We start from the raw sequence: 25,507 nt of genomic DNA, 5'->3' as shown, positions 1-25,507 counted from the left end.
CATACTAGATTATTTCCAAGATTTGTGAATAACCATTCTCTGATATACTTTGTATTCATACACTTTTAAATGTGACAAACCATGTTTGAGAGAAAAGATTCAGGGCAGATTCTACTCTGACTAAAGTTTATATGATAAGAGAACCACCAAGGCTAGTTGTCTGTATCAAGGCTTGTGAATGTGAAAGCAACTGAAGACTTGATAAAAACACTTTGAAAGCTATGAATGATAAATTCTTACTCTGTTACTTCAGAGTTTTTCCTTTGCTACATTCAAATTTTACCATGAAAGGGATTTTTCCTCGGAAAAAAAATAATTCAACAGAGAATTTATATAAAAGCTCCTTATAAAGCTTCTATAAACTTATGTATTATATTTATTTATTAAATATTGAAAGGAACTATATTAGAATCATATTCTGATTTTAATAGACCCAGTGTTTCTCCATTTTAGTGTAATAAGGATGAAAATTTAGAGTAACAAATTTAACATAGCAAAAGATCTAGATATGAATCCTGACTAGCTGGTTGAAGTGCTTCACCCATCTAAATCTTGTATTTCTATTTTTCCACCACATTTGGTATAACAATGAATTAAAACAATTTATTGATTTTTAGATATATTGGTTTGTTACCAGGAGGCAGGTATTGACAATACAGAGATGTGAATAAAGATATTATGTACAAAATCATATAAAAGAACAAGTATTATTTCTTATTTAAGCCTTGATATTAGGCTTCAACTCTTTGTCAATATTGTCAAGATATAAGATCACAGTTTTATTCCTACAAGGGGAAAAATTATTCTTTGAAGATTATTAGTAGGGGCACAAAGAATACCTCGGGAGTTTTCTTGATAATCTGAAAAACACACATACTGCAGAAAACCAATGTCATGATTTAAAAGTGCAATAAGCATGCTAGCCAAAAAAATACACATCCATGATTACACCAGCTAAAGTATAACATCTCAACTGGAAAATGTTGATATCTGATAATGAGCAGAAATAACAAATAGCTACCTTTGGGACAATAGTTAGTGAACCATCAACACTCTTTTTGTTTTGTTCATTTTAAAATTCTACTTACATATCAACATTTTATAAAAATTAATTTTAATTAATTATAGACATGCATGCATGGAGAATTACTATCTACAATTTTAGAGCAGGCTAAAGGTACAAATCAATAAATTCACAAATACTTAGAAGGCACTTACCAAAGGTGGGTCCCTCTCTGACGGTAACTGAATAATTAGAACAATTATAATAATAACAATAATAATTTCAATTCTGCTAAAGGTGTCAGAGTTTGTTGTAACAAACCCACTTTTACAGAACTTATCAGGGAACAAAGAAACATGAATATTATAATGTGGTTGAGTAGAAATGGTGACTTCTTTATGAAATTAATTGTAAAAGGTGCACATTTACCCCATGTTTACTTAAAATTTTTATGTATAAGTAGGCCCAGTATTGCTCTTGTAATAAACAGAGAATATCTCTCAGAGTGTCCTGTTTTGTGAGGCTGATTAGCTGAAAGAAGAGTCATAGCTATAGTAATAAGAAAAAAGAAAAATATATATATATGAAAGAATGCAGGAAATACCAATAAATTAATCCTAATAAAAAGTACTAGTTTGGGCATGCCCTGGTGCCACCATCTCAGCACTTTTGCCCAGCACTTTGTTTCTCTCTCCCTTTATACCTCATGCTAACCTCTGATAATTCCTTTTGTCATCACAGTCTTGGTACCACCATCTTTAATAGTGGGCAAATCACAAATTTTTGATTCTCTAAACCAACTAACCCATTTGGTTGAAAACAAAATATTCCATATAATATTCTACAAATACCAAACATGACCTACAAAATCCTTAATGACTGGCAGGGGAGAACTGGTTATGAAAACAACCAAACAAAACCCTATGGATCCCAGTGGAGGTCTAAGCTTGTTTAAAAAAAGAAAGGTGGGGGGGGTGGGGTAGAGTTCTTCTGATCCTATCTAAGTCTGTCTTGCAAGAAGCGGAATTAAGTACAATTTTGGTGCATAGAAAGTCACAATGACAACTAGGTTAAAAAAAATAAACATGTCAACACTTTATGTGTTGCTATATGTTTACCAAACCTTTAGCCTTTAGGCTAAATCAGTTTGCCCTAATAAACTTGAGAGATGGGCTCAAATGTTATCTTTATTTGGGATTTCTGAAGCAGAATTTGAATACCACTTAGATAATTTAATGATAAAGAAAAATTTGTACTGAATTATTTTGAGCTCTTACTTTCCATATTTGCCAATTTATATGATATTACAAACTTCTTTAATGTTCTACATCCTGGGGAAGATAATTTCAATTACACAAGATAAAAAAAAATTCATTCTGAAGTATCCCTTAAGCACTGTGATGGGGGAGAGAGGTATTCATTGGAAATGATTCTACAAAAGCTATAAAACATTTCTGAATAAATACTCAATTTGCCATAGGGTTTGAGGATAAATTCACATTGAAAGATTGGATTGTATACCACAGATGTATTCTGTTTAACCATTTGGAATTAGAAATTTGATGAACTGTCAAATCATATGGATGCTGATGAATTTATTCATGTTGAAGAAGTCATGCAAAATAAGCATCTCCTCTTTCTTAGAGCACAATTATCCCAAGAGAGAACAGAACATACCTCTACCAAATTTCTGACATTAAAAGAAAAACCTTCCCCTTAGCAATGAAACTAGAAGATAGTTGTCTAAATGTCTGAGATTCTGACTCAAAAACACTTTCTCATTTTGACTTTTAATGCTTTTTATCAACTCAGCTTTTAGAGGTTATATAAGGAAGGACATGATGGTTATTATTGATTATAGAATATTCTCTAAGATTCCTATCATTTGGATCAATCAATCTAGCTGAGAGTACTTTATTCTAATCTGGACTTAATTTTGATGTATAGGAAAAGCCTTGTATAGAGTGTTTTCACGTGTTCTAAAGATGTTCTTTAAAAATAGCCTTTATGATAAGAACTTTGCCCCTGGGTGGTAGGTATTTTAATTGGTTTTGACTCTCATCCAGTTCTAAAAACAAGATTCTGTTTACCCTTTTAAAAGGTGCCAATGGTACATAAAGGCCAAAATGAAGTCAGAAGAGAAGAGAAGAAACCACTTACAGCAGAATGGGCATTGTAAGTAATACAGTGACTCTCCATTGTTCTACATTCTTCTAGCCCTCAAGAGTTCGTTTTAAAGTCATATCCACTGAGTTGGGAAAAATCTCAAAAGAAACCAAAAAAAAGTACTTCCAGGATTAAGAATTTTCATCTGGTTTCCAGGTTTGTTTGTGGAAATTGCACCTGCTTCCCATTAAATGCTAGTACATTTTTACTAATTCTGCTTGCTGGAGAACACGAAGACTGAATATGCTAAAAATACAGGATGACTGCTTTTATCTAGTTATTTACCATTCACAGTGGCTTCTGAATGTGAGTTGGTTTTATTTAGTAGAGCATTAGCCATAGAAACATTAAGGAATTTTTATTCCTTCTTGTAGGGATTGTCATTTAAACATATAACAAATCAATTTACAATTCATTAACACTAAAAAAGAAAATCAGCTCTTTAACTTTTAGAATATGTATGAAATCCTTGAGCTGACTACAAGGTTATATTCATTTGTAGAATCTCTTCCCAAGCAAGCTATAATTACCACTAAAGTTGGTTTGGTAATTGCCACCCTCTCCTCCCCAACGCCCACCTCCACCTCCACCTCCAAATGGCAAACTGCTTTGTCAAGCCAGCTTCTTGGTCGTGAGCCTCTGAATTAACAAGAAAGGGATGTTCTCTAATTAACCACGATATAGAGATAATGTGTGAAGCACGTTGTTTAACTATTTAAATTCATCTTTACTTCAAGTTGACCAAAAGGAATAAGGGACTTATCAATCTATGTCACGCTCTCAAGGGAGCAGAAAGGGTTTAAGTGAGTATATTATAAACTAAGAGGGAAGTTTAGGGCTATTTCTCCAAGGCTCACAAGATTTTTCAGTGGTCTGTGGACTCTGCATTAGAATGTTCCATCCTCACTCCCCAAAGTTCTGACTCAGAAGGTCCAGGTTAGGGCCAAGATATATGCATTTTTAGCAAGGTTCCCTAGTTGCTTTTTTTTTTTTTTTTATAATACGTTTGAGGCTCACTACACTGGCAGAGAGTAGAAAGCTGAGACAGCCACTACAAGCCATGGGATGAGCTATAAACACTGTGAACAGTTGCGGAGAACTGGATCCAAACACCTGGACAGATGACATATGCTGAGCCTTCTTAAGATGCACTGCAGGGTATTTAGTACTGAAATACAGAGGAAAAAGATCCTCCTGAGGTGTTATTATCTGTTTTCCGACTAATGGTTTAGCTTTAACTAAACCAGATGTGCCCAGCAAGAAAAAGTAACCTAAGGTAGCCGAAGAAGTAAAAGAAAGATAACAAACTGATGTTTAAGAAGCCATGGATAAGTTAAATAAGTAACCACATAGTCAAAATGGGAACTAAGTTTTTCCCCTATACTACCTATATTGTGTTGACCAAAAAAAAGTGATATTAACACCATAAATCTAATTGGATACCATGAGTTATGTAATAGTAGCCACTAGATTGCATTTAGATTGTTCAATCTAACACCAAAACTCCCAGTAAGTTACAAAGTATTGTGAGGAATACGGACTAGAAGTTAAGATTATCTGATCTCTTTTCCCTCAAGTCTAAACCCTAGGAAGTCAAGAAAAGCACAGTATTCAGAATCGTTGTCAGGTTTAAGTATACCTAGAATGCTTCACCGGCAATATTTCAGGAAGTCCTAATCTTCTCACAGGTGCGTTATCTAGTAGCAGAAGACCGTAGGCAAAAAGTAATGAAAGAAAGCAACAGGCAAAGCAGAACCCATGAAGTAAATTCTGCTAATCATGGGCATTTTATCACCTCCTCTAAACTCACTCTATTTTTCTTTGTCTGATTTTGAGATTTTCTTGCAAGAGCATGTTTCTACGGAAACCCAGCCAACACTCCAGATATCATATGGTTTTCAAAATCAAAAGTAACAAAATCAAGTATCATCCATCCACTATGCCATGCATGTATATTTATTTTTTAATCCCTACTAATTCATGTTCAACAAAAGCTTTCTGTGTGGTTATTACCCATAAAAGCACACCTAAGGTATTTGGGAAGATACACAAATGTATAAGAGATGATCTCCTGTCCCCCAGGAGCCAGATATCTAACCTGGAAAACAAGAAACCAACCAGCAAAACCGAGGAATATCCACAGGGAGTCTGTTACTTCTTCAGATGCTGGAAGAAGTTGCAAATGACTATGTATTCAGACATTCAAGTTATCCGGCCATCCCTATTCATCATCCTAACTGCCAGTGGGCCCTGAGCCCTCCACCCCTTTCAGAGAGAGTAGCAGCTACACAGCCAGTGATAAGATTTGGGCCTTCGATTCCCACGCTTTCCTCCAGGATAGACGGGGGTCCTTTCCAGGATCATGTGCAGTCTGGCTATGGAAGCAACTGCAAGAACAGGAAAGGCTGTTGTCCACTGTCATCTTCCATCACTCTGCCATGGGGTCTGTTCTTTATTGCCTGAGAGTTTCTGGACTGAGGCATGAGTTTAGAAAACCCAGTGCCCAGTGCTAGTACAAAGGGTCCAGGAGGGGCCTGACAGGCTTGCTTGTTTTGGAGGAAAGGAGCCTTCCTTTCTCCTCCATGTCCTGAACCAGATCAGATATGAAGTGTATGGGTTATTAGTGAATAGGTGAACTGATGAAACATTTTACAGAGATATAATCAATATGTTTTGTGGGACCTGTCAGCTCACTTTTTATTAAAGCACCAGGTCGTTTTACATTAACAGGTAAATAATTTTTTTTATTCCAAGCACTCAAAGCTATAATGGGGGGTAAGGAGGAGTGGGACAAAAAGAGAAAAGACAATTGAATTCAAGTAATTAACAAGAATGACTACTTTAGTATGTCAGTCCTTGTTTTAAATATACACAAGATGTGTAATTACTAAAATACTTTACTAAATCAATCTTTTATTTGTTGCAGTACGTTTCCCAGGAATTAAAACTTACATAGATCCAGATACATATGAAGACCCATCCCTAGCAGTTCATGAATTCGCAAAGGAGATTGATCCCTCAAGAATTCGCATTGAGAGAGTCATTGGAGCCGGTAAACATAAAATCATACTTTTGAAGATAAGATTCTATGACGATTTTATAACTGTTTACCAACATAATACTTTAAATCTTAGCCATTTTAGTCATTGAAAAATTTTAAGAAATGAGAAGTAAAATAATCTTACATATGTTATTTTTTAAAAGTATTTTAAGCACCTAAATTCATTTTATAAGCAATGAGAGAATTCACAAATGTTATTTCTAACTCCTGTCATCTTCTTTCAGTATGGAGATAACTTATACTGAAACTAGAGTGATGCAGGAATTTATTTTGAAGATACAACTTGAGGAACTTTTCATAAATTATTATAGATTTACTCACACCCCAACATACCCTATAATTGGTATTCATATTGATAACCCTGAGGCCTTGCAAGATCCAGAAGTGTTCTGAAAACCATTGAGGATAAAATTAGCTTCTATATAGTTTTATATCATTTCGATGCTAATTAGTGATTTTCCCTATGCAGAATGTTCAAATAACACCGTTTTATTCAACTATTCAGGATAAATACAAACTTATTGTGAATTAGCTCCCAAGAGTTCACTCTATACATTACTTATGGTCAAAGCCTTCCAGTCTATGAGAAGGAGAAGGAAAGAGTTCAGTCTTCTTTTCTTTACGGGGTGGAGGGTTGTCTTTAAGGCAGTAACATGGAAATTGCAAATATGTCTATTAACATCTCAGTGGTCCAAATGCACCTACCTGGGCACAGAGAGGGAGAATTTGAAATATACTCTCTGACTAGAAAGCCATGCATGCAGCTCAGAAGAGATGGGAGAAGTGTAAGTAGAGAAGGGACATGGGATCGTGAATCGGGGTATTGGTGCTCTCTAGGTGCTGAATATCTGTGTGATCCTTTGGCCAGAGCAGAACATTCCAAAGTGTGATCATTCCAGCCAAGTATTATGTCTTCACGAGGGCCAAAGAAAGCAGCTGATTATCCTTTGTCTCTTTCCAAAGCCCTTCTTTGTCGGAGGACCAGCTGCATAGTCTGCAGGGACCAATGCAAAACTGACAATGTAGAGTCTCTTGTTAACGTTATTAAGAATTTCAAGACAGTGATATCAGAGCTTCTAGCAAATGACAGGCCACTTCTAAACTCAAGATTCTGCATGATGACTCCTATTAAATGGACTCTGTTGCCCAGTTACACAGAAAATCTAGCACCATACAAGAATTCCAGAGACATTTAGAGAGTCCTTCCATGTATCACCTTATTCCCTAGGCAAAGCGGACCATCTCATCTCTTGCAAGGCCAGATCTCCCTTTGAAAGCTGACACAAGGGGCCTATACACTTAATCCTAATGCTCACAGCTGAAGAGGTTGTCTTATCAGAAAGATTAAGAACCTGGAATGAAACCAGATTCTGCATTCTCTTATGTTGAACATAAAGCACATCAATGGGCATTAAAGGTATAATTGAAAGAGTGATTGCATTATATGCATTTAGTTTGGGGATTCTTTTACTTAAGACAGCAAAGAGAGGAGAGAGGAGGCCAAATAATTCCATTGCACCTACATTTGGCTTTCTTCCTCGGGTCCCCAAGAAAAAGTGGCATGTCCTTTTATACTGCAGTGTTCAGTCCTCGCATAGATAACTAGAAGCCTTTTCCATTTACAGTCCTTTGTGCATAAATTAAATGCCAGTGTCTGAAATCATAATGTTGAGAAATAAAATCAAATATCTAAGTATTAACAAATAAATTACTTTCATTTTTAGTTTTTAGGTTTCCTTCAACCAACATGTAAATTTTGTCCTGAAAAAGTGTAATATATTTCCAAAGCAAACAGTTAACTGTTAGAGACTATTTTATAGCATATTCCTTCTACTCTTGTCTCACCTCTACTAAGTCGTATTGGGACTCCTCTCATTTGGCAAACAAAATAGCTAAACCATGTAGTAAGCCCTATACATCAGTATCTCTTTTTTATATTTATTTACCTTTGATTATGTCAACTTTCAAAAATAACCTTTTTATTGTCCATCTTCAGAAAAATCATAAAAATGCCTTATGAGGCACAGTTGTAACATACCTTCCTCTTTGCATTTCTGGCCAGTACTACTTTGTTAATTAAACCCATTGTGTCATGTTCTTAAAACTCTATTTGAATGTGGAAAAAAATTAATGAATGTGTGGACATTTCTCATAGCAGCAGTGTGAAAAAGGCACTGTTTGGTCAAACTAAAGAAGAATTAATACAATTATGTTAACATCTGTGACATAATTACACAACTGGTTACTTACCCAACATTTTACTGTAAATACTTAGGTTGTTTCATATCCTTTATTTTTCCCCACCTATTTGTTTCTTCTCAGACTCCTACTTTCTCATTATCTGTGTGCATTAGGTATTCCTCTTAGAAATGTAAATTAAATGACTTAATGGCAGTGTAGACACTGGACAGAGGTGTGTTAGAATGGAGGAGATGGGAGAGAGGCAAGGTATGAGGTCTTAGTAATTGTCAAGGGAAAGATATTTAGGTCTAATTAAAGCACTCAGAGTAGAGAGTAGCCATAGAGAGGATACCTAGATTCACAATTCGTTACTGAGGAAAAATCTTTTTTGGTGAAGAAATAGTTAAAAATGTTGTCCTGGGCTCTGTCCAACAGTAGTGAAATGAATGTTCCAACTTTATGCAGAGAAGAGCCTACATAGTCAGGCTGTGGGTAGGCAGCAGGTATAGTTAGTAGGCCTCTGAGTTTTGGGGTTCCTTCAGTGGGATTAGATTCTAAATGAAAGTGAGTAAAAAAGCTGAGGGTTGATAAAGCCTGTGTTCTCTACAGGCTCATGCTTTTGATTCAGATCAGGTCTGGATAAGGATGAGTGGCCCAGTTTAAATAGTTTCCAAAATTGACTTCAGTTTGAAAGTTAAGTTGAAACAGAGCTTTAGAGTCAAACAGAATAGAGTTGAGTGGTGATTCTGCAATTTAACAGTTGCATGATTTGAGTCAAATTCTGGGTGTAAATTTCCTTATCTGTAAAATGGGCATATACTACCTATACTACCTTCTGGGGTTGTTGTTAGGCTTAATTCAGATATATATGTATAAACACCTGGCATTAAGCACAAGGTATGCAATAAATCATCTTCACCCGTCTCCCCTGGTGTGTTTTATCATTGAAGCCTTAATATAAATAGAAATTGAATTTTAAACTTTGATAATGATAATGCTTACACTGGCTACTTCCCTTTGGAGATTCTTTAATTCTGATAATGAATAAAATTTGTTTTTTATTAAAATAAATGATTAAAACTTGTTTTTTATTCAGCACCTGCTCAAGGCCTGGCTCTGTCTTAAGTACTTTTCATATATTTTCTTGTAAAATTGTCACCGTAACCCCATGAGGCAGATAGTATTATTCTTATTTATAGATGAAGAATGAGGTCAAGGAAGATTAAGTGACTTGTTCAACATTATAAGTCTGGGTAGTAGAAGACCTGGGGTTTAAACCCAGATAAGACGGACTTCTAAGACTACCTGCCATTCTTAACCAACATGTTATATTGTATCTGTATTACTAGTTCACTTTATTCTTCCTCAAACCAAAAACACTTGCGTCCATAAAAGGTATCAAATGTGCTTTAAAAAGAAACCGTTCCTAATTATTAAAATCTCAGTTAGTTTAAAGATATTTAATATCTTATTGAAACAGAAATTTTAATCTTCTGAGAGACAATCAGGAAATCATTTTGATGAAAGAATATTGAATTTCTTACTCTGTACAGATATTTAGAGAATAAATATGTTTTGTGGAGAAAAGAAAATAAATTACATTTAAATCAAAGTCTGAAAAAAAAAATAAAAAAAATAAATAAATAAAAATAAAATAAAATAAAATAAATCAAAGTCTGAAAGAACCAATTATAGAAATATTCACAATCTGGAAATCACTGCAATCCTTAAAATTTTATTATTAATATTTTATCATTCATGAAAATGTTTGAGAATTTGTAGACATCAAAGGCTTGTTTGTATTCTTTTAAAATTTCAAGTATCACATTAATTTGTGTATAAGTGCTCAAAAATTATGTAATACTCACATGCTCCCATATCACAAAATATGGGAATGGATAAATATGAGAAATTTGAGAATATGGAAAATGAAAGACAATCTGGAAATAGACAAAATTATTTCTGAGGCCAAAGAAAATAATGCTTCAAATAAATAAAGAGGCAAGCGAGCATTTTCATGGTGGGTGGGGCTGAGGAGGCACTTTTATTGCAAGACTGTTATTTGCTGTTGGCCAGTGGGTCCTATTAGAATTCTTTTCCTTGTGTTTTGCTCTAAAGAACAAATGTCATTCTAATGCCAGCATTATCAAATGCCATTTATTGCTTATTTTTACATTTCTGAAATTTGCCTTCTCCTTCTTAAATAAAGGTATGTCTTTCTAGAATATTAAAAGCCCTAATTTAACTAATGATAAGATTATTCAGAGTTAAGTAAAGCATCTTTGAGCATTTGACTTATCAATGTAATTCAAATGAACTGTCTCAGAGAAAAATTAGCAAAATCTCCTGTTTGTGCTGTAAATAGCATCTTTTCTGTTTTGCTTTTTTTTTTTTTTTTAAGAATGCTTTCCAGGTTTCCAGGCTTCTAATTGGGAGACACAATATATAATAATTAAATATTTTCTAAATTAGTTGTTAGAAATGAACCCCAAAATAGCTACATTAAAGTTTTAAGAAAGAAAGGTGTGGAAATTATATCACACTTAATCTGTAATATTTCTTAACATGTTCACTGAGAAATGTTTGTTAGATGGCTAATATCTACTTATAAAAGGCACTGGGCTAATTGATGGTTTGTTTGTTTGTTCATATTAAGTCACTATGCTTATCAAAAGCATATGGAATCAACCTGTCTTCCACAACCTTTGTCCTGGGATTTTCAACTTTATAACTACCCAAATATTATGTGACAAATTCTTAGAAAATGTATTCTATATCTAGACTGAATACACACACACGTATATGTATATATACATACTTAAAACTCCTTATCTTTCACTAAATTTTACTTTTTTTTTAATGAGTTTTCTAGGACACTTTTTTTTCTCATATATCACTATTCTGTTTAGTAGTGGCAGCTTATCTTTGTTCATCAATACAGGCCTGAATTTCCATGAAAATGCACATTTCCATTTAAATGAAGTGAGTAGCTCTGTTGCATAGAAGACTATCAAGATCATCTATCTTCTTTGACTTTTTGCATCATAAAATGAAATACTGTGGCCAGAGGACTGTAAAACAGAAATTCCCAGGTTAACAGAACCAAGTCAGATTAGGATAGAATCATTATTTTACACATATCTTGAGAGATAATGAGAAAACTGGTAAACTGAATTTTAATCACGGGCTGGGAAAGGTCATTGAAAGGCTTTCTGTTTTTTAGGGCAGTACTGAACCTAAACCATTATAAGAAAAACTTACCTTGCTGAGTATAATTTTGAGACATTATTCCATTGAAAAAATCATTCTTGTGTCTCTAAGCCCATAGGGCACCCTCTTATATTTGACCTTCCCTCTTTCCCTAGTCTCGGTGGAAATGCATAATATCGCTCTGTCATTCATATTCTATTCCTTTATCTATACAGAACTCATAATTGCCTCTGCTATCAGCCTTCTCTTCTCCTGGCTTAGTGTCACCATATTTTTCTCTTCCTGGAATAGTCCAGGAAGTTTTAACTATTGGTTTCTCAGCAACCATCTGCAGGTAAAAGAAAAGTCAAAAGGACAACAAAAAAGATGTAAAAAGGGAATGACAAAATCAGTGACTTATTCAGCCTAATATCTGGTTCTAATATTGCCACCTCCTTTGAGGTCATAGTTGTACTTGCTAATGTGCAGGCAAAATGCCACTTTCCTTGCCACTCCTAATTCTCTCCTGCAGTCCCCCAAATAGCCTTTCTGGAATCTACTCTTTTTTTTTTTTTTAGTTATCATAAAGGAACTCTTAGCCCCTCTATTATTTTTGTTCCTCTTCTATAGCTATATTGTATTTTTTTGCAACATGACAAAAGGAACGTAGGCAGTATTCCAGATGCAGTTTCACAATTCACTTTTTATAAGAAGAAACTTGTGTTTATGGCCTGTTTGCCTCTGTATTGGATGAAATGATCTTCTCAAATGCAAATGTTGTTCTTGTCCATCAATTTAAAGGATTTATGGTAGAGGTCAGATTAATTTTCTTTCCTATTCTTAGAAATTCCTTTGCCCATCCAATTAGACTGAAAATAAGATCAACAGTAGGTTCTGGCAAGACTTTTGTGCCTTTTACTCATGAATTTCATAGCATTCTAAATCAAATGATGTAATGAAAGATGGGCTTTTATCCATTCTCCCTAGACATTATAATATGAATAAAAAGAACAAATAGGAGCCAGACAGACCCAGGCTTGAATCAGTTTTACTATTCCCTCCATAACCTTCAGCAATTTACTAATTACTCAGAAATTTGGTCTGTTCAACTATAAAATGGAATAATAATAATAATAATAGCTATCTTGTAAGATTAATATAAAATTTAGAGATGATACATCCTGAGGCCATGTCATACAGCAGACACTCAATTAAAGGGAAGAAACATGACTATCAGGTTAAAAATAGTTTCTATATTCAGTTAAATGACTAAGAAAAATGGTACTCTATACTCCCAAAACACTTTTGATATAAATATCTGCCCATACAGAATTCTACTATAGATGGAATGATATACATGATTTTTAGAGTTAGTTGAAAATTAATAATTAAAAAATAAGTTTTATTTTTGTCAATACATTAAGAGTTTTATTTTTGTCGATACTTTAAGAGGCATGCCCATATGAATAAATTCTTTCCTTTTTTGTTTTTCTTTCTTTTTAACATTTAATTCATATTTTAATTTTTATTTATTTTTAAAAAATATTTTATTTATTTATTCATGATAGACATAGAGAGAGAGAGAGAGAGAGGCAGAGACACAGGCAGAGGGAGAAGCAGGCTCCATGCAGGAAGCCCAACATGGGACTCTATCCTGGGACTCCAGGATCCCGCCCTGGGCCAAAGGCAGGTGCTAAACCACTGAGCCACCCAGGGATCCCCCTTTTGTTTTTCTTTTTAATTAAACTCAAAACTTAATTCCCTCTGTATCTTGTAAGGCTATATTATATGTGTGTTTGTGTGTGTATGTTTATTTTTAAACTTAACAAGACATATGATGAAATGACTTTAACAAAAGAAAATTTACTTTAATATCTTAATGTAAAGCCAATGTAAACTGGACTTATAAATTTATTCCTGGTACATCTAAAAATTAATAGGTTGACTTATCATCAAAGATAGGACTATATATCAATTTCATAGACTTTCAGTTAATTCTATTTACTTCTATTTCAACATTCCACATCTTACATAGGAGACCATTTAGGGTGCATCTGCTATCTTACATATGCACTTCCCAGTCGTGCAAGATGCCTCATCATAGTAGTTGTTGGAGAAATACTTGTAAATAAATAAAGAGTAAATAAGTAAATGACTAGAAAAATATAGAATTATACCTAAGTAATTATGTTAAATGACTATACCTATCTGGTAATCAGCAAAAATCCTAATATATTTGGAGGGTAAGTTAAAGCACAACACAATATAATATAAAATTAAACACAATATATATATATAAAGTAAAAGTAAGAGGGAAGAACAAATATATAGAAGACAATTGTGAATTATAATAATCGCAGTACTTTGTGTTAATAGTTACCTTGACAAGTCAGACCAAAATCATAGAACTTATTATATGCCTTTGTATTTGTATAGTGAAATACAGAATCTTACAGAAAAGATTACATTGTAATTTTACTTTCTGTTGAGGTTGTGTAACAGATGAGGTATTACTAAGAACTTAGTAAGTTTCCAAGCTTGGATAAATATTTGGATAATTATTGATAAAATATTTGCGAAAATGCAGAAAACTTGGCATCTGTTTTCAATACAGGACTCCAAGGAGATAGGGAAACTCTGGGCATATTTTGTATAGAAAGAAAAAAAAAAAAAAAAAGATCCATTCCCTTAAGGCTAAGAGCCACAAGAAAACCTACACATCATCAATTTTTGCCCCTTATATGTCATTAGTCATCTCTTGCTCCAGAACAAATCACCCTAAAACTTAAAACAAGAATACGTATTATCTTACAATTCCTGTGGGTCAGGAATCCAGGCACAGCTCAGTTCCTATAGGATGGCTGCAAGGTTGCGGTGAAGGTGCCAGCTAGGGCTGTTGTCTCATCAGAAGCTCAAATAGGCAACGATATACTCCCAAGTATATGTATATGACTGCTGTCAGGATACAGTTCCTTGAGGGTCGTTGCCCTGAAGGCCTTAATTTCTCACTGCCTGTTGGTTGGAGAACACCTTCAGATTCCTGCTATGTGGGCCTCTCCAGCATGGTAGCTTATTTCATTAAAGCCCTCAAAGAAAGTCTGCTGGCAGGATAGCGTTCTACATTGGTGAATAATGAAATGTGAATTAAGACCATAAATCTTATTACATGATTTGCTTATGTCCTACTGTAGTTCATTTAGCATGAGATAATTAGTTCATTGTTCCCATAGTGATACTTGTGTTCTGAGTCTATGTATTTAACTAATGACTTCAATCTTTGTAGCCTGTCCAAGTTATCTTTTGCTATGTGAGCAAACCATCCCAAAACTAAATGGTTCAAATAATAATCATTTCTTTCACTCATAATTCTCTGTATCAGCATTTTGGTTTAGGGCCCTGCTAGAGCTGGAGGTTTTTGTCTTCTGGTTTCACCTAGGGTCACTCCTATGCATGATAGCTCAACTGGACAGTGTTGCTATTAGGTAGTTGGTCTAGGGGGATCTGGTTCCATAGGGCTTCTCCTTCTCCCTAGGGCTACGTGTGACAGTCTCAAGGCAGTGTTGTAAGCAGATAAGAATGAAAGGAGTTGTAAAATCTCTTTAGACTTTGGCCCTAGGGATCCCTGGGTGGCGCAGCGGTTTAGCGTCTGCCTTTGGCCCAGGGCGCGATCCTGGAGACCCGGGATTGAATCCCATGTCAGGCTCCTGGTGCATGGAGCCTGCTTCTCCCTCTGCCTCTCTCTCTCTCTCTCTCTCTCTCTCTCTCTCTCTATGTGTGTGTGACTATCATAAATAAATAAAAATTAAAAAAAAAAAAGACTTTGGCTCTGAACTCCTCCAACCTAATTCTGACACTTGATGTTGGTCAAAGCAAGTCACAAGGCCAGTCCAGATAAACAGGTTCTACTTTTTGATGAGAGAAACAGCAAAATCACATCACAAAGGACATGCACACAAGGTTGGGACGAATTTGTAGTCGTGTTTATAATTATATATAGATGATTATCTGAAAAAAATGAATCATTATTTGTTAAGCCTAGCATGGATAACAGGTTATGAATTTATTTGCTATTTTCTTTCTATGGCCATTTTTGCTTTGCACTCCTAATGAATGATACTCATGTTTTCCTTATTTAGTGACTACTAGGTAATCTGCCTTGGGTTAGGGACTATGAGGTTTATGAAAATGAATAACAAAGGAGCTCAGGTTTAGGAAGGACATGGAGTCAGTCCATTAGGCATATAACCCTTGATTTTGACTCAGGTCATGATCTCAGAGTCATGAGATTGAGCCTCGGGTCAGGCTCCACACTGGGCATGGAGCCACTTAAGATTCATTCTCTCTCTCTCTCCCTCACCCCCCTCAGCCCATCCCTACCCTTTTTACTCTTTCCTAAAAAAAGAGAGAGAGAGAGAGAGAAAGGATGTGAAAGAAAGTATAATATGTAAGGTAGAGAAGTAGAAAAGAGAAAGAAGCATTGCAAGTGGACAGAATGTGTGTATAAGACACTATTGACATTCAAAGACTCTAGAGATCACCTCAGACTTAGCAGTTAGATTGCATTAGATAGCACTTGAAAGGTAAGAAATGCCAAGATGAGGGAATCAGGTTAGTCTGGGAAAGAGAGAAATGGTAGAAGAAGAGGTGTGGAGATCGCAAGGAGGAATTTTGGACAATTTCAAGAGATTTTAGAATTAGATGTCACTGGCTGTTTCCTATATCTAATTTCTCTTCAAAGTGCAGGCTCTTCCTTTTTCTTGAAACAAATATAACTCTAGGCCTGTTTCATGGCCGTTAATTGAAATGGCCTTTTTAGTTTGGTGACTTTTTAGTTTTAATGACATACTTTAAAATGATTAAAGAAAAGAGGAATTATTGCTTTTATTGGGCAAATAATAAAAATAAAATAAAAGGCCTTTGCATCATCATGACTGAAGTTTGTGAGAAGCAAATGAGATAAAGTGGATTCCAACTGACCATCCAACCTTTATCAAGACATGACCAGTGACTGTGTTCACTGCCTTACCAGGCAGCACACTCCCTTGGGAAGAGTACTAATAAACAGAGAATCTCTGCAAGTAAAAATGTGTATTTAATCTTAGAACACGACCCACTGGTACTTGTTCTGCCAAATTTATACAAAGTAACTCCTCCAATCCTTCCACACACACACACACCCATGACCCCTCAGATGTTTGAAGATAACATGTGAATCTCATAAATCTTTCTTTTCCAGTCTATGTTGTCTATACCTTCCAGCCATTTCCATCTGACTGTGATGTCCAGATACTGCATCACTCTCATAATCTTCTCTGGGGAGCTAGAGTTCTTCTCTGAGTCTTTTTAGAATTGAACCCAATCATCCAAATATTTCTCTGATTAATGCCGAAAACATAGGGCTAGCACCTCTCCTGCTGTGCCTCAGTTAATGCAGCCTGAGTTTGCATTTTGCTTTTTGAACAGCTGCCACACACGGTTGGCATAGGGAGTGCTTGCTGCCAGCTTATCCCCAGTGGCCTTTCTCGGATGAGTTGCTCCTACACAAGACTTGTCGCTATACGTGACCCACTGATGGTAGGATGGTGAGTCCAAGGCTATGTTTCATTTATACACTCACACTGTGTATCTATATAAATCCTAGATCTTCTCTAGCTATTCACACTGACATATATTTTCTCATATTTCCATTTAATAAATATTCCAATTAAATTTTATCATGTTTGTGTAGCTGGATCTTCTTAAACTCTCTGGGTCTTCTTTCATTGCAGTTCAGCCTGCATAATTCTGGTCCTTTCCAGCATCATCTGAGTTTGTTCTGCCTTGAAGTTTAGCTATGTATCCCTCTCATGACTGAGCTCAGAGCTCCCCGCATGGCAATTGTTAATACACTCTGTAGTTTCCTGCTTTAGGAGGATAACTGCGTCTGCGTTGTTGGAATTTGGTACTTTAGGGACACCTATCCCTCCCTTATTATAGAATCTCTGATCGTGGAATCCACCCAATCCATGTGCAGGTTTTTTAAACTTCCCCCCTGAGGTTGAATGGCTATAGTCCTGGCTAGGGCCTGTTTCCTAGGCTTTTAGATATCTTGGAATGAAAATGGCCAGTTTGGGGGCACTTGGCTGGTGCGATTGGTTGAGCACCTGACTCTTCCTTTGGGCTCAACTCATGATCTCAGGTTGTGAGACTGAGCCCCACATCGGGCTCCACGCTCAATGAGGAGCGTGCTTGAAAATTTTCTCTCTCCCCCCACCTCTGCATCTCCCACTACACTCCCTTTTTCTCTTTCTCTCTCTCTCTCACTGAAATAAATAAATAAATATTTTTAAAAAATACTTATTTATTCACGAGAGACACACGGAGAGAGGCAGAGACACAGGCAGAGGGAGAAGCGGCTCCATGCAGGGAGCTCGACCTGGGACTCGATCCTGGGACTCCAGGATCAGGCCCTGGGCTGAAGCAGTGCTCAACTGCTGAGCCACCCAGGCATCCCAATAAATAAATCTTAAAAAAAAAAAAAAAAAAAGTTTAAAAGAAAATGGTCAGTTTTTCCAAGTTTCCAGCCCTTACATTCCATACGTCTTCATTCAGAATGAGATCCAAATCATGACTCCTTGACTTTTTGAAAGATGGAAACGGCGACAAGGCAGGTCTTTGTGGTCCTTGTGGCCTCTCGTGTGTTTCTTCTCTCGTGCAGGGAACACTCAAGGATGAGCAGGTATGTTCTGGAAGGACCGTTTGGAACCTGGGGTACCTGGGCGGCTGCTGTCTGGAGGGAAATGCCTGGTCCAGCCCTGCCAGGGTCCTGCCCTCCCTGACTTCGCCCACTCGGGAAAGGCAGCCTGTCTTGGGTATTAACGGCGGGGAGGGGCCTAAGTGTCTGCACGACTGAACAAGCTGTCTGCGTCCTGGCATTGCTCTCGGTGCCCACGACGGCCAGACCCTGGGTCCCCACGGGTACGCTTTGCAGGCAAAGACCCTGAGCCCTCGGAGGACCCTCTGCGCTCCTGGGACTCAGCTCCGGGGTAGCTGGCTTCAGAGCCCCCCTTTCACTGACTGTATCACAAGGAGGCTTCGGTGTTAGTGAACCCACACCCTTTGCATGAGGACAGCCCCCCACCCCGTGGCCCCTCTGAGCTGTGAGCTGCACACCTACACAGGATGCATACAAAGGTAACTGGGACGGTGTCACTTTCTGCTCACAAGCCTCCAGTCATTGCTTGACCCATTCAGAGTGGAAGCCTCTTCACCTACTAGCTACCCCTTCAACTTCCCCTCGCACAACCTCTCCCTCGCCCCCTGCTCTTTGGAAACAGTGAATTCCTTGCTCATTTTCAAACGTGGCTCATGCACTCCCCTCTCAAGACCTTTGTACTTGATGTTCCATCTGACTCCGAAGCACTAGCTCCAGGAACACCGTGGCTTTTCCTCATTCTCCTGCTTCTTCCAGCTTCTGGGACAGTGTTACTTTATCAGAGACACCTGTACGGATGTTTATAAAGTAGCACCCTTCCTCCCACACTATTTCCCCCTTACCCTGCTTTTTCTCTAAAGCAATCATCACCGAGCACCGTGTATTTGTTTTGTTTTTCCTATTACCTGTCTTCCTCTGTCTCTCTTATTCACTGCTGTTTCCTTAGCCCTTTAAACAATACATGGCACGTAGTAGGTGCTATGTAGCCTTCATGACTAGATCGAGAATTTATAATGCACAAAAATTATGAAAGTATTCACCCATAGATGACTTTTATCCTCAAAAAGGGTTATATCCCAGTGTATGGTTGGAGTGAGGGGAATGTAATTCACCCTATACATTCCTAGGGTTAAGGGTTGTGATGGAGGTATGATAAGGAAGTCTCAGCCTCTCAGAGGAAAGGCATACGCGCTAAATTGAGAGATCAAACAGGGTGACCCAAGAGGTGACTTCATCCTGCAGAGACTGGAAAGCAGGTGACGAATGTTAGAATTATGCAATCAGATTTACAATGAACATGATCACTCAGATGTCTTGCGGAGGAAGAATTTCAATGCTCAGCGATTGGCAGGAGAGTAACCAGTAAGAATGCAGGGGTTCGTGGGAGCAAGGCACACAGAACTGGTCTCAGTTTTCTGACTAGAATGACTAAGATAAAGAACACAGGAAAAGACAACCAAAGAAAGAAACAGAGGGATCTTTAGAGATTTAAAGGTGACCTGTTGAAGTATATGTAGAAGAATCCAATAATTTTCAAGCCAAGAATGAAAGTCTGGGCTCTTTTGGTGTTGTCTTTTTGTTTATGAATGTAATCAGAATCCTCTATTTTAGAGTTTTCGGTTCTGAATATGTACATTGTCTTTAGATGTTATGGCAATGACTTCTACAAAAAGGTGCAAGTCACTATGCTCTTCTGTAGTAAATAACATTTCTTTACCCCATTATCTATACTTCCTATGATGACAAGAAATAACGGGATGTGATAAGAACATTAATTGCAACATAGAACCCACCCCACGGATAGCAGATCCTCAAAACACAATGCCTATTTTCTAAATACTCACAACCACGTTAGTGACAGGAGAGTGAAAAGTGAAGTTCTTCCTAAAGTGGGCAGCATGTCTTGCTTGACAAAGTTGTACACAAAGTCCAGAAGGCGTCTGCTCAGCTCCTGGTTGGGGAGTGGGCCCAGATACTGCAGAAGCTAGTCCCTGGCTGAGGATAGAAAACTTAAGAGGAAGGGAGGAGAGTTAGATACTATTTTTTTAAGTATTAAATATGAAAAAGAATAAGTGTGGGTTGTTGTCTTCACATTTGATGCTTTAGTTAATATCAAGATTCACTTGCTGATTGATGGAACAAATGCCGTGGTACATTCACTACATAGAACACAATGGCACCTTTTACTTTGCTCCATAAAGTTTAACAGCACTCTCCACAAAAGCAATAGTCAACAACTTAATTTTTAAAACCTAAGTGACTGGGACACCTGGGTGGCTCAGTGATTGAGTGTCCGCCTTCAGCTCAGGTCGTGACCCTGGGGTCCTGGGATCGAGTCCTGTATCAGGTTCCCTGCATGGAGCCTGCTTCTCCCTCTGCCTGTGTCTCTGCCTCTCTCTGTGTGTCTCTCATGAATAAATAAAATCTTTTAAAAAAAGATTTAATTTCCTTATACACCTACCTCTCCTCTCACTTTAGTTACCTTTGTAACTGTTGTTACCTTTATAACTTTCAGTACTATTTTTTAAGTCTTTTATATATTATTCCCACAAATATAAGTACTTAATTTCCATACCTAAAATTTTTACCAATAATCAAAATGCAGATATAAAAATAGCTTATTTTCAAAGCGCTGTACTAACGTTGTAAATGTTTTGGCCCTTTCTGCTAAGATTTCAGATATGGGAGCTCCTGGTAATCAGATGTTAGTTTTTGCTAAGCTGGGAAGAGAAAAAGGGTTAGCCTTCCTTAACCCGACTGCTGAATCGTGTAGGTTCTTTTAAATCATGCCATCTTCTCCACAAGTAGGATTGTTCTTCTATCTCCTACTGGTAACGCTGCCAGAAACTCATGGCTGAGCTTCTCTAGAGCAGAACTCCGCACACTCTGGCCCGCAGGCCCAACTGCCCATTTTCCTGGGACTCAGCCACACCCATTAGTCTACTTACTGCCTGTGGCTGGTCTGGTGCCACAACTGCAGAATTAAGTCATTGCAAGGGAGTCAGAATCCTCCACAAGCCTAAAATATTTATTAACTGACTACAAAGTTGCCAACCCCTGCTCTGATTGCTGTAGACTTGAGCATCATTCAGTGGAGCCTCATTCGGCCACTATAGTCCTGTGAAACCCGCCTCCCTGCTTCCATGTGGACCGATGCCTGAGTCTCAGCCTTTGTTCCGGTCACCTACCTGTGCTGGGTCCATTATTCCCATATCCTGACGGTCGTTCTGTCTCTCTCTCTCTCTCAATTAATTATCTTCACTTTGTCACTATCTTTACTTTGTCACTGACTTCCTAATCAATAGTGGAAAGTTTGCAGAGGAATTACATTTTCTGGATTCTTTTATATCTGAAAAATGTCTTTTCAAATAAACACAGTAAATAATTAGTCTGAGCATGGGATTATAAATTTAAAAATATTTTCCCCTCTGAATGTTAAAGGTACTGCTGTCCCGTCTTTTAGCTGACAACACGGCAGCTGACCAGTTCCGTGCCTGGAGGCTTCTACCTCGGAATTACATATTAGTGTGCAGCACACATACAGGTTCCTCCGAGCCAGAGATGCTAGCTTTCTGAAACTGTTTAGTATTATTTTTCTTTTTTTTTGTCTAGAATAAATTATGTTCCATCTCTCCTATTTGAGAGGGCAGGAAAATGTGTCTTCCATTTAGAGATATTTCCATCAAAATCTCTTTTTTATTATTACGGTCAACACCCAGTGTTACATTAATTTCAGGTGTACACATAGTGATTCAACGACTCTATGCATTATGCTGTATTCATCACAAGTGTAGCTAGTACAGTTCCACTGACTATATTCCCTATGCTGTGCCTTTCATCCTCATGACTTATTCATCCCTTCGCTGGAAGCCTGTATCTCCCACTATTGCCTCATGCAGTTTTTCTCACCTGAGCTCTATTAATCTGTTAGTCATTTGCAAAACCCCTGGTTTGAGGTTTTTGCCATCTTAAACATTTAACTCATACATTTGGTGTTTGGGTTTGTCCTGTGTAGGTGCAGATTTGTTCTGTTTTCTAGCAGACTTCTTCAATGATATCTCCATAATTCCATCTTCCAAAACTTCTATGGAGTATTTGTTTCTATCATTGAAATTTCCAGAGATTTCTTTTCTTTTTTTTTATTACTTATTTCCTTCAACATCCAGATCTTTCTTGATGGATGAAATATCTTATAACATGTCATCACTGCTTTTTTTAGTTTTCTTGTCTCTCCCTTATGTCAGAAACTCTTCTTTTATGTCCCATGATTCTTGGCTTTCCATTCACATTCATGAATAAGGCAGTTTGGTGGCTTTCTATGAGAATGCAAATGTGTCTGCAGTAGGTGTCATTTTGTATGGTTAGGAGATTATTTTATTGTAGATACTCAAACGCCAATATGTGGTATGTGTGTTGGAGATATTCATGTGGTTGAGGAGTATTAATGGGTACTGTGGGTTGTTGACAGGGAGACAGGAGGTTGCTTTGCAGAGAGGATAGAATTTTACCTGGTGGAAAAAAAAAAAAAAAAAAAGAATTTTACCTGGTGGAAACACAGATGAACTCCTGGCTTAGATGCACTCATTAGGGCAAAGGGCAGGGGTAAGATGTAGGGCCCCAAACAGGCCAGGCCCCAAACAGGCCAGGGCCCCAAACAGATTGGAAGTTTTATAAGGAAGAATTGACCACTAGTTCCCACAAAATACCAGAAGATTCTTTCCCAGAAAAAAAAAATAAAAGATTTATTTATTTATTCATGAGAGACAGAGAGAGAGAGAGAGAGGCAGAAACATAAGCAGAGGGAGATACAGATTCTCTGAGAAGAGCCTGATGCAAAACTCAATCCCAGGACTTAGGGATCACACCCTGAGCTGAAGGCAGATGCTCAACTATTAAGCGACCCAGGCATCCCTCCTTTTCTGTTATTAGAGAGGCCTCACAGAGGGAAAGGAGATAAGCATATAGCACACTACTATCTTTAACCAGAATCCTGCTCTACTATATTTTCAGTGCTCTAAAAAGTTAGATGAGTACTGGAAATAACTCAAAAATAAATGTTGATTCCTACATATATTATTTTCTGACTTTCTTCCTTATTTTTAACCCTGAAACCCTTCCCATGTCATTTTTCACAAATGAAGTAGGACTATTGGAATTGCTTTCCATGTACCTTCCTAGATACACTTTAAACATTTAACATAAAAAATCAATAAATAATATCTATTATTCAAAATCTTTTATTTAAAGAACATGTTGTGCTTACTTTTGATTAATAAAAAGCAAGCGATGGATTGAGAAATAGGCTGATCTGTTTTTCTCTCAAGATAGCAGCTACTGTATGGAAATACCAGTTTCATAATACATCAAATTAAAGTTTCTCTATGTATGCAGACTAAATGCAATATATTCTTCTCTTTAGTTGTTTTTTTTTCTGATTGTTGTTCTTTTCTAATCAGAAGAAACATAGCATCCATGACAAATGACACATAGCTTTCATTTTTTCCACTAACATGAACACTCACATTCACGGTTTTCCGTGCCATGAATTCCAAAGCAACCATTTGACCTCTCATTATTTAAAAAAATCAAAGAACAAAGAAAAATAAACAACAAAAACATTTAGCATCTTTCTTTTTTCTGCTTGCAGTTTTATACACCTTCACAAAATGCTTTACAGAAGTTTCTGAAAATTCTACTGTTTATTTTTTTTTATTTTTTTTAAAGAGCCAGTTGCTCCTTTTTTTTTTATTTATTATTTATGATAGTCACAGAGAGAGAGAGAGAGAGAGAGAGAGAGAGAGGCAGAGACATAGGCAGAGGGAGAAGCAGGCTCCATGCACCAGCAGCCCGACGTGGGATTTGATCCTGGGTCTCCAGGATCGTGCCCTGGGCCAAAGGCAGGCGTTAAACCGCTGCGCCACCCAGGAATCCCAATTCTACTGTTATTAATCTCAACTTCAAAGAGTTATGTGATATATATTCACACTATTACAAGTGTATTTCTCTTTACTTCTGTCTTCCACTGACCTAAATTTAATGCTTGAAAAACAAAAACAAAAGCCTCTTTTCCAAATACTATGTGGTTAAACTTAGGAAATACTTAAAAGATGGTAATATTGCAGCTGTCAGTCATACCTTGAGCTTTTAATCTAGTAAATAAGGCTAGGTGTTGCTTATGTGGCTTTAGCAGATGCCGTTGCAGAGCTCAAGGAGTAGAGTTGAACCCAAGCAATTCCCTCTAATCTAATCTCGGGTGGCTCCTGATATTCATGACTGATTTGGAGACCTTGAAAATAATATAGTCTTGAATTTGGAGTTGTAGTTATCATACCAAAGGTATAGATGTTAAGTGGATTAAAAATCTAAGGATCTGCTCAAGAATTATGTTCCAAGAATGCCAGATTGGTAAGAACTTTCAAGGTCTATATTCCATGTACTATTTATATTCTTAAGGACAACAGGGTGATCATGCTGGATGGAGCAGGAACCACCCCAGCAATGTTGTAATGGAGAAGCATGTGTTTGTCTCTCACTAAGATTCCAGAAAGTATGGATTTTTATGGACATCTCTGAATTAACTAATCTTATTATTATCAGTGGCTCATTTAAACAAGCTTGAAGGTCCTTTAAAAAGGACCTTCAATTTTTAAAAAGTACTTTAACTTTTTAAAAATTTCATAATTAGTAATGTGTGAATTAATCTATATGAAGTACTTAAAATCATGTCTAGTAACTACTTAGGTATTATTACTTTCACATAATTGGAAGCAATTAGTAAAAATGTATTAGAAAACAGAAGTTTTTCCTAGTTTTAAAAGGGCCAGATTGAAGCTGACGTTTTACCTATTCTAATACATTTTAGGCAATATTTTCATAATTTCTAAGGTACCATTCAGTATTAGAGATAACAGGTCTGGACTTTAACTTTTTACATCTCTTGACAATGAGGTGTATGAAAACATATTCTAAACAAAGAAAGCAAAACTTGACAGTAGTAATACAATCAGAAATTGAAAAAAAAACTCTGTCAAAGTCGTAGGAGTTTTTAATACACTTCTTTTAATAATTGCTAGCTAACAAGAAAAAAAAATCAATGAGGGTAGAGGATGTGAGCAATACAATTAACAAATTCCATCTGATGAATATAGAGAAAGAATAATAAACTTAAATTTGAAGCATCCCATTCTCTTCAAGTACACAAAATATTCATGAA

At 36.8% G+C, this 25,507-nt stretch overlaps 1 protein-coding gene across 7 annotated transcripts in view; it reads left to right on the top strand.

Moving 5' to 3' along the window:
- The window catches only part of EPHA6 (EPH receptor A6), an 867,085-nt gene that overhangs the window by 614,215 nt on the left and 227,363 nt on the right, over positions 1-25,507 (top strand). For all 7 annotated transcript variants that reach the window (XM_041755016.1, XM_041755005.1, XM_041754987.1 and 4 more), the window contains 2 exons: positions 3,105-3,178; positions 6,096-6,221. In XM_041755016.1, coding sequence (XP_041610950.1) covers positions 3,105-3,178; positions 6,096-6,221 — 200 coding nt within the window. The remainder of the gene's footprint in view (positions 1-3,104; positions 3,179-6,095; positions 6,222-25,507) is intronic.

Source organism: Vulpes lagopus, chromosome 1 (assembly GCF_018345385.1).
Source record: "Vulpes lagopus strain Blue_001 chromosome 1, ASM1834538v1, whole genome shotgun sequence".
In the NCBI taxonomy this organism is placed as follows: Eukaryota; Metazoa; Chordata; class Mammalia; order Carnivora; family Canidae; genus Vulpes; species Vulpes lagopus.
This window is presented reverse-complemented; position numbering and strand designations above follow the sequence as displayed.